A 10,614-nucleotide genomic window follows, 5' to 3' on the forward strand; every position below is an offset into this window, starting at 1 on the left:
CTAGAGTGACTGAAATTGTTTTAAGGAGAAAACGTGAAGTCGTTGGGCTCAGATTCTCTAAGTTTAAAAGGTTATGTATTTTCTCATATTTTTTTGTGGAATTATTCATATAACAAACTTAAAGATTATTTATGAGGTTTTATCCAATCATAGAGACTAAATGCTAACTTTTAAAATCATAGAGATTAAATGTTAACTTCTTTCAAATTATATAGACTAAATTTACGATTTAACCTAATTTTTATGCATGACAAAATTCAAGTATAACTCCTATAAAACAAATCGGCTGAAGAAGAGAGGTGATAGAGAAATACTCTCTATTTCATGTTTAAATTAATTTTAATTGCTCTATTTATTTTATTTATTTATGAACTAATATGATTGTTTTAATGGATTGAAATATACCTTTTTTTATTATTAAATTTAATAATTGAATGATTTTTTTCATGAGGAAAAATTCTATTAAACAAACTCACTATTCAATATTAATTATCTTACACATTCAAATACATATATATTTACATATTAGATTCTAAATTCTCAAATACTTAATTTTCATACTCACCATAAACAATCATAATCCAAATGAACTATAAAAGACCAAAATGAAACTTTTTAAACCATCAAAACCAAATTCATGAAAGATTAGGAGTTGACAATTTTTAAAATCCATATTAAAAATATTATTTATGAAACTCATCATTGTAATATTGTAGTTTTTAGACTTCTTGTGATTCTTTCTTGAAGAGATGATTTAAGTGAGAAAAATATTTATAATGTCATTTAATGAAGTAACACATATGAAAAAGATGGTCTCTATAATCTATTCTTAGGAATTAAAACTTAGAATATCATAATAGTAAATTTCATGAATATTTTAATAAAAAATTGGAGAAAATATCTGTATGATCCTTAAGTTTTTTTTAGTCTAATTTTTATTTGATCCATAAATTTTAAAATGTTATACTTTTATCTCGATTTTGAATATAATTTTCTTTTGGTTCTTAGGTTTCAAAATATAACATTTTTACTCTTGAATTTTGCATTTGATTTTTGTTTGTTCTTTGAATTTTAATATTTTATATTTTTACTCTCAGATTTTTACTAATCAATAATCAATATAAAGAAGGAGTATTTAATGAAAAATAAGGAGTAAAAATATAAATCTCTAAATTTAAAAGACAATTGTAAATGATTAAAAAAATGTAAATAAAATTCAAAACTTAAAACTTAAAAAGGCAAAAATGTAATATTTTGTGATTTGTAACCAAAACTCAAAAAATTAATATCATATTTATTTGAAGGGAAAAGTAATCTATTAATGGTAATTTAAAAAGTGTATTTCATTTGCTTACGTTTTATGTTGTTTTCCAATGTTTCATAATCATATTTGAAATGTGAGGTTCATTGTCAAATTCGTGATAATTCGATTACATTTAAAAATTACATGAGACACATTGACTCTCTCCTCATATTTAGAACGATTTTTCAATTTTTATCTCCAAATACGTTACTATAACTGTTATTGTTAGAATAATGATGATAAGAAGATATTGCAACATAAACAATTTCAATCATAATAAAATTATATTGGTAAAATAGGTAAGTAAATGTAATAAAAAATAATCTAATTATGTTTCCAAATTGGTTTGATTAATTGATCGAATCTATTAATTATTCATGAAATGTTATTCCGATTACACATCTGAAATGGGTAAATGTGGCCTGAAAACTCTAATTATGAGATATCTTGAGAAGAGGAAAAAGAGGGGGGGAGTGGAACGGTGGGTGTTGTGAAAAATAGTGCATCGTGTCAGCAGGAGGCTTCTCCGTCGCTGCAAAATCAGTGGAATGGAAATGACAATTTCGTCAATCCAGCCTTAAACCTCATTTCTCCATTACTAGGGTTTTAGAATGCCGCCTAGGCTTTCTCTATCATCGTCATTCTTATCCCTATCCTCTCTCTGTCGGTTCTGCTCTCTTTTTTGCAGTAATGATCTTACGTTCTCCCCGTCTTTCTCTCCCTCATTCAATTTGCTTCCTAAATCGTGAAATGGGTATGATGGATTTGAGGCAGAAGGTCAGTTTCAGAGCCCTTTTCAGACGAATCTTTGTTACTTCTACTGATTTTTTTGTTAATTCGAATCCTTCTGTTTCAGGGACTGTTGTTGGCAGATACTAAATGTTGTGTTGATTGTAAGACAACCAAAACTCCTTTGTGGCGTGGAGGCCCTACTGGACCTAAGGTTCTTCCCTTTCTTTCTCTTTTTGTTTTTACTTCTGTTTTGATCCTTTGTTTACTTCGATTTTCTGGGTTGTTTCTGTTGACAAGATTTGGGTTCCTTCTTGACTCTGTTCTAATAATTTCCTGTTTGATCTTTGCCATTTTTTTTTTTTTTTTAAAAATTTTCTCTTCACATTGGGTTTCTTCTTCAATGTCTTCTAACCTGCTATGTTTGATCTTGTGCTTATGAGTTTTGATTCTTGATATATTTATGGTTTATAAGTTTCCCTTCAAACTGGGTTTCTCATCTGGTGATAAACCTGATCATTGTCTGATTCTTCTACTGTTTTCCCACATTCCTCGTTTGATTTTGAGCTTTTATGTTACAATCATGTTCTGTTTTGGCACTGATTTCACTTGAATATGGGTATCTCCTCTATTCATGAAGCTGATCCTCTTTTTCATTTATGTTCTATTTTTATTGGGTTTCTCCTCTTTTCTCTTAGATGTTGAGCTTTCCTTTCATTTAATTTTCTCTCAATTTTTTGTTTGATCTTGTGCCTCTGATTTGGATTCACATTTGTTTTTTTTCCTTGTTCTGTTTTTAGTGGGGTTCTATGTTAATCAATCTAACCATTATTTTATTATTGAAACTTTGAATCTTCATATCGTCAATTAAACAAATCTCTCTTCCCATTTGGGATTTTTGCAGTCACTGTGCAATGCATGCGGGATCAGGTTTAGAAAGAGAAGAATATCCACCATAGGAACAAACAGAGGATATGACAGGAAGAGAGAAAGAGTTCATAACAATGGCTCCACCATTACGACCACCGTGTCAGCCACCACTTCCTCGACTGGGACGACGACAACCACCACCTCTGGCAGTGGTGATGGAGATGGGGATGAGAATTTGGGGGAATGTGGGTCATTAGGGATGAGATTGATGATGGCATTGGAGGAGGAGGTGATGGTGGTGCAGAATTTACCGTCATCGGTGAAGAAACAGCGTTTTCAACGGGAGAGGAAGCTCGGGGAGGAGGAGAAGCAGGCAGCCGTGTCGTTAATGGCGCTGTCATGTGGCTCTGTGCTCTCCTAAGGAGGAAGAAGAAGAAGAAGGTGCAGAAGTAGTATTTAGTATTTTACTCATCAAAGTTCTAATCTATACAAATTACCAACCAAAATGTCACCAACCAAATGAAATTGGAAGATGACCAGAGAAGTAGGGAAGGGGTTTCTTCCTAAAATGGTAGTTTTAGGCAATCAAGAGAGAAGATTAGGGAATTCTAAATGATATTTTGTGTAGTTGTAGCTTTGTTCTTTTCTTTTTTTGAACAACTCATGTGTACATATGCCAACAACGTAGTGCACATTTACGTGCTTAGTTTCTTTCTCCTCAAACCTCAATTGAGATCGATAGTACAAGCATTATATCAATAAACAACTCATATGTGTACATATGCCAACAAAGTATTACAATTTATGCTCAATTTATATTCAAGTGTGAGGATTGAGGGTTCAATTTTTAAAATTGAAAGTTTAAAGGTATAATTGTAATTATAATGAAGGATGATTTTTACCTAGTATGAAAAAAATTAAATTATCATTGAGGTGAATCTTGCTGGCTCATATTTGTGATCCATATCATATTCGATAGTTTCAACTTCTAATCCAGAAAAGATACAAGGTGTGCATATGTTTTTTAAAAAATAATAGTAATAACCATAATCTTACAATAATTTTAACAATAAATTTGCACCTCTGAAATTACCTGGCATGAAAATAGAACCTATAATAGGAAAAAATCTTATAAAAGTTTCCAAAAATGTTTTTAAACGTCACACTCATAGCATATCGAAGAAGAACCATAATCTTCTTTCTTATATCTTAGATTTTAATATTTAACATTTGAGTTTTATGAAATTTTAATTATTAATATGTGTTGTACACAAATTTAAGTATTTTAAGTTAATAAAAAAATGTAATAAAAAAAAATAAAAGAAAAGATAAATAACCAACAACCCAACTCAATCTGAATTTTAAGGTTTAAATTGGGTTGGAGACCCTATTTGGGTTATTTTGGTAACCAAACTAACTAATTCGAATGTTTAGATTGGTTAAAAAAATGCTTCCAACTCAATCCAACTCACGTATATCTCTAACGGTGATCTTTAGAGGAGCAATCAGTCTTTGTTTTGTTCAATGGCCGTTGCAAAAAAAAAAATAATAATAAAATAAAGTTACCAATAGGAGACTTCTTTTCCTTTTATGGTAAACATGAATTTGTCTAAATACAAAAGTAAGATTGATTTAGTTATGTCCTTATTTACTTTATGGGGTTCGACTTTTATTTGTTCATTTTTGGAGTTTGTGTTTCTATTTTCCGGAGAAATTAATTTAGGGATTTATTTATTTTGTTTGAGTGGTAGAGTTTTAAGGAGTCATCATCCCTCCTACAATCTTTTATAGAAATTTTGATAAAATAATTTTATGATTTTTTTTTCTTTGACATTCTGAGTTATCTTTTTGCCATAGTATATATATATATAATAATATCATATATGCTTGTTTGTTCATCTTTTATGCACCTACTTTTTTTTTTTTTGTTTATTCCTCTATATTATTTTTTGGTATCTTAACCTTTTATCCCTTTTCATTTTTTTTAAAAAATTAATGCGTCCAACGTTGTCTATTTTTAATTTATTTATTCTTTTCTAAAATAGTAACTCATTTAATATTATATGCATTTCTCATTTTGTGTGAAGTTGGAAAAGGAAGAGTGAGATAGGAGAATGAAAGATGAGGAAGAAGAAACAAAATAATCTTATGCCATATTTATGTGATTTCTATCGGATTAGTTTTTATCTGATTTTCATTATTTAAAATATTTTATCTAATTACAATTGATTTATATATGAATATTTACTCTAATAAAATTTATTTGATTTTATTCATTTTAAAATATTTAATAATGACAATATTTTTTCATTAAAAAAAGTTACTATAATATAAATTATAAAATAAAAGTAACGATGATGTAAATTATAAAATTAATATTTCATTAACTTGTGGAGAAACAAAAGTTATTTTGTTTTTTTAATAACTTATAAATGAGAAAAAAAATCAATTTTACAATTTGAAATAGACCATATTTTTTTTTTAATGAAAATCAAGAACAAATTTGCAGAAAAATAAGTAATTGTAAATCATTTTTTTAATCAAACAAATAGCATTGTGTATAATTTTGAATGGTCATGTCCAAACTCCAACTTATCTATACTATATAATGAGAGGAAAATTATTTTAAATAATAGAATTGTTGAAAATATTTATAAATAATAACAAAATATCATAGTCTATCTATTGTACACAGTGATAAATTACTATCTATGTCTATCATGACACAGATAGATACAGATAATAGTTTTTTTTATTGTAAATAAGACTGAAATTTTGTGTTACGAAATCGACAATTAAAGAACACAGAAAGGAATGTAGAGATAGAGAAGATTGACACACAGATATACGTAGTTCACTAATGATGTGTTAGCTACATCCACGGGTAGAGGGAGAACAATATTATTAGGGAGAATATTTTCAGAAAATTACATCAAACAACACCTCTAGGGTTTGAGAGTTTATATAGTGCACTATTCTAAATTCTATGGTCATAATCGTAAATAACTACAAATAAATAAATATGCTAAATACGAATTCTGAATAAGTTTAGAGAGATCCCGTACTTGGTTGTTCGAAGCGCCAACAACCAAATTTAAGGCATTCCAACATTTTGATATATTTATAAATATTTTGGTTCAATTCCTATATATTAGAAAACAATCCAACAAAAAAAAGCTTTAGAGAATAAAATATTTAAATACCCATGTTGCTTCATCATTTTTAGTTAATTCTTATGTTGTGATTTGTTGATAGGAAGCAAGAAGGTGTTCATCCAAAGACAATGGAGATACTTTTCTAATATATAGTTTACAAACTATCTTTTTATATTTAAAAATTAAAGTTTTAGGTTGTATAGGTGTAGGAGATGAGATACGATAGTATGAAAACATTATAATAAATTATTTAATCATCTAATCTTTAGAAGGTTGTGAGAATTAAAACAAAATTATATATAATATTTGTTTGTTATTTTCTTACAAAATTGAACTAAAATTGCAATATTTCGGGTGCAAACTTATTTTGGTAGTTTTCAGATACACAAGTTCTACAACATCACTTTTTTCTTTTTTTTATTAAATTAAGTTTAGTTTATGAACTTTCATGTTTGTATCTATTTGGTTTCCTTTGAAAATTGTTTAATTGGTCCATGAACTTTAAATTATGTGTCCAATAAGTCTCTAAACTTTAAATTTTGTATTGATTAAATAGGCTCCTGATATATTCATTTTTTTTTTTAAAAAAAAAGATTGATCTATTAGATATAAGATTTCAATTTTATGTTTTTTGTACTTAGATTTCAATTTTATATTTAGTTCATGCGTAAATTTTAAATGATTTGTTAAAAAGTTAAGATTGTATAATTTTAGAAATTTATTGGACATGAAATTGAAAGTTTAAGAACTATTAGATACATTTTAAAAGTTTAGAAACTCAATTAACATAAAATTTTAAAATTTTAAAAATCCATTACACATTTTATATTTAATGACTTATGTGACATAAAATTGAAAGTTCAAAAATTTATTACACATTTTTTTAAATTTAGAGATTAAGTAGACACAAACAAAGTTTGTCCTGTAACTATACTTATAATTTGATTATTATTATTATTATTATTATTTATTTTTATTTTAAAGAAACAATGGCTTCCTCCTTTTCAGCAAGGCATATCCATAAACACAGTATATACTTTATGCCTCTCTCAAGCAAAATATCAATTGCATTTTAAAATCTCTCTTTTTCATATAAAAAGATTTCAACTACTATATAATTTTGTTAAAGAAATGCACATGTTCTCAAACAATAAATTAAACTCCTCTTTTTATATTCAAGATTGAATAATGATATGATATTTTTACATAATGTTTAAAGCCAAAAATATTGGATACATATTTTTCTTCTTAAATATTACAATATTAAGTAAAAATGGTTCTATTCCTATTATATAACCACTCATTCATGTGTTTGTAAGCTTAATATTTTACTTTTTTTTTTTCTTTTATCAAATGTTAAATGTTCTTTTAATTTAAGTTTTAATTTGGAGAGTAGAACGAGTGAGGATTTTTTAATAGGGGTCGTTGATAACTTCTAAGGGGAATCCTCATTCTTATAGTGACAGACAAGAACGGTCTACTTGCAATGACAAACAGAAATGGTCTACTTGTAATGAGAGATGTGATAGATTAAAGATACTTTTAGGAGTAATTAAGGGGGTGTTTTGTTTAAGGTTTTCTAGATGCCCAGGAATTAAGGATGACTGAGAATTATAAACTTGGGAATAAAATTAATGGGAATCAAGGATAACTTTGTTTGGTTGTGCATGAAAATGCTATATGAGTTTTAGTGGAACAAATTACCTTTGTATTTAATTTATAAAATTAATTGTGACAACTCTAGAAAACTTTATAGATTAATTGATAAACAATAAATTCTATTCAAAATTTTGAGAAAAATAATTATTTAACAATAAAATAATAATAATAATAAAATTATTAATTACAAGTATTTGTAAAATGTGTGTTTTATAATTAAAGTTATTGAAATAATGAGCAATTATAAAGTATTAAATTAAACTAAATTTATCTTTTAATAATTAATTTACACCATAATAATTTTAAACAAGATAATTTAATTTAATCTTCATTCATAGAACGGAAAAGCATGAGAATAAAATGATAAAAATGGAAGGAAATAAAATAATAAAATAAAAAAATAGAAATAGAAAAAGATGAATAATAAATAGAATGAGGAAGGGAAAAATAAATAAAATAAATATATTAAAGAAAAAATAGAAAAACATGTAAAAATATCATATAAAGTAGAAAAAATATTAAAAAATGTTGAAATAATAAATATAAAAAGAGAAGAAAAATAATGAATAAAAAAGAGGAAAAAAAACATATGGAAAAGGGAATAAAAATGGAGGGAAAACAAAAGAAGAAGCAAAAGTTTGGGTTTATTAAAAGCCACCAATTATTATGGGAATAAAAAATATGCAAAAAGAGGCATCCTTGATACTTGGAAAAAAATGTTTTCCCAAATATATACATCAAATTCTCCAACCAAACAAAGATTTTATATATCCATGCCCATTTCCACTCTCTATTCCCTCAAACCAAACTAATAATAGAGATTCTTAATGCTTTGCTTGTCTTTTAAAATCATATAGATGTGTTAGATTTCAACTCTAAGCAGGAGAATTAACTGAGCTTGAGAGAGAGATAATTAATAATAATATCTTCTTGGCTTATGTATGATGTGAAGGAATCAGATTTCTTATGCGAAAGCATGTGATAGCTATTTGCCTCAATTGTGTTATATGAATTTTAAATAGAACAATAACAAAGTTGTAGAATGAAACATGCTCTTAAAGATTTCTAAGGAAAAATAAATATTACTTTTGAAGAACAACCTTCAATGTCTTCACTCAATAGAATTGATCCTTCACAGCATTACACGAGAGTAGGACACCACCAAAAGAAATTTCTCTACTATTCTCTTTAGACAATGAGGTTTGTGGGAACCTTGTGGAAGGCAAGGGAAAAATAGAGAACTCATTTCTCTGAGAGAATGTGAGAGAGAGTGTGAGAGAATAAAGTTTCACGTGAATCTTATTCAAGCAACCCCTTCAACTGCAAATTTAAAGACAGAGAAGAAGAAGGTAACTGCCCTCTTACTACTCTCCCACTCTCCTGTAATGCAAGAGAGTTTAATTTAATTTAGTTTAATTTATTAATTTAATTAAATAAAATCAATTAAATAATTTAAATATCAAATATTTAATTTAATTAATTTTAACCATATTCTAAATGTGCATTTCTCACATAACCTATAGTTTTAATATGAATCTTATTCATATTAATTATAACCTATAGTTTTAGTATAAATCTAATTTATATTAATTTAATATTTGAATCTTAGTCAAATATTAATACTCTCATATTATATAGTTTAATTTTGAATCTCACTCAAAACTAACTTTATAGTGTAATGTACATTAATTGTATCATATGAAATTAACATTATATTATTTTTGTATCATATACAATCAATTTCCTTTACAATAATTTGTAACTTCAAATTATTTCCACTTAAAAATCCTTGTTTAGTCCGTTTGTGAGTTAGTAGAAGGACCTAATGAACATATAGTTATAAGCTCTAATGATTCATGATTAATTAATTAAACTCTTTAATTAAGTTAATCATCATTCATTAATTATGGGACACTCCACTAAAGACCATAGTTGCAATCCTATGAACTGTAGTATATTCATATGTCCATTGAATTAACCATATTTTGTAAGTCAACCCCTTAACAAATTGTTCGTAATTACAACTAGGTCAAATTACCATTTTACTTCTATAGTTACTTCTTGTATCTTAAGTACTATTGATCCTCTAATGAACAATTTTGTTTATGGTCCAAACATAAACAAAGTGCCTCTCGGGCCAATGAGAAGATGAGGCCTCATTGTTCAAGTCTTGGAGTCAGCACTTAAGAGAATAATCTATCTACTTTTCCTATAGTCGAGAAGAAGTGGATTTCATCTCGTAAAGCTATGTTCCCAGCTCCTCACTCGGTATCGTTCCCAAAATTGTAGGCATATTGAGTCAACAGCTAAGACCACTCTCACCCATACATATCAAAGAACGACCCTTATGAGTAGGAGTTCATAACTCACGCAAGATTGAGATTGAGTTACATGGTTATCGTTTCAAATATAAATCTCTTCAATTAACAGTGTTATAAAGAGAGCTTATATTTCATGGTCCAGTCTTATATAGGCTCACTGTATAGGATATCCCCACTTACATGTCATCATATAAACGATTTGCACTTCTAACTGTTGTAACTGTTGGGTTTTATGTCCTAAAACTCGCAGTTTATAAAATAATAAACATTTTCTATTATCAATATACTTGTTATTGATCTCATAAATTGTATGTAAGTCTAAATCCAATAAACTAAGACCCATGACTATTGTATAAGTACTTGAACTTTATGTGGAGACATAAGAGCAGATTAGGTTTGAATAAATAGTCAAAATGATCTATGGTACATGAATGAGGTTGGATACCTTATTCTGGTAACACCATTGGATGCGACCTACTCTGTAGTTGTTACAAAGAGTTGTAAAGTGCTACATATAATGTGATCCTAATTCGTATATGTTATGACATGAGAAGTAGGGGCGTCCTATGCAATGAGT

The 10,614-nt window shown here is 27.5% G+C and overlaps 1 protein-coding gene across 1 annotated transcript; it reads left to right on the forward strand.

Annotated features, from left to right (window-relative positions):
- The first annotated feature begins 1,759 nt into the window (after positions 1–1,759).
- Positions 1,760–3,675, forward strand: LOC120071870 (GATA transcription factor 17-like). The gene is made up of 3 exons (XM_039024279.1): positions 1,760–2,080; positions 2,160–2,246; positions 2,937–3,675. The coding sequence occupies exons 1-3, from the start codon at positions 1,994–1,996 to the stop codon at positions 3,321–3,323; spliced, it is 561 nt and encodes a 186-aa protein (XP_038880207.1). The 5' UTR covers positions 1,760–1,993; the 3' UTR covers positions 3,324–3,675.
- The last annotated feature ends 6,939 nt before the right edge of the window (positions 3,676–10,614 follow it).

The sequence above is a fragment of the Benincasa hispida genome, chromosome 2 (genome assembly GCF_009727055.1).
Source record: "Benincasa hispida cultivar B227 chromosome 2, ASM972705v1, whole genome shotgun sequence".
In the NCBI taxonomy this organism is placed as follows: domain Eukaryota; kingdom Viridiplantae; phylum Streptophyta; class Magnoliopsida; order Cucurbitales; family Cucurbitaceae; genus Benincasa; species Benincasa hispida.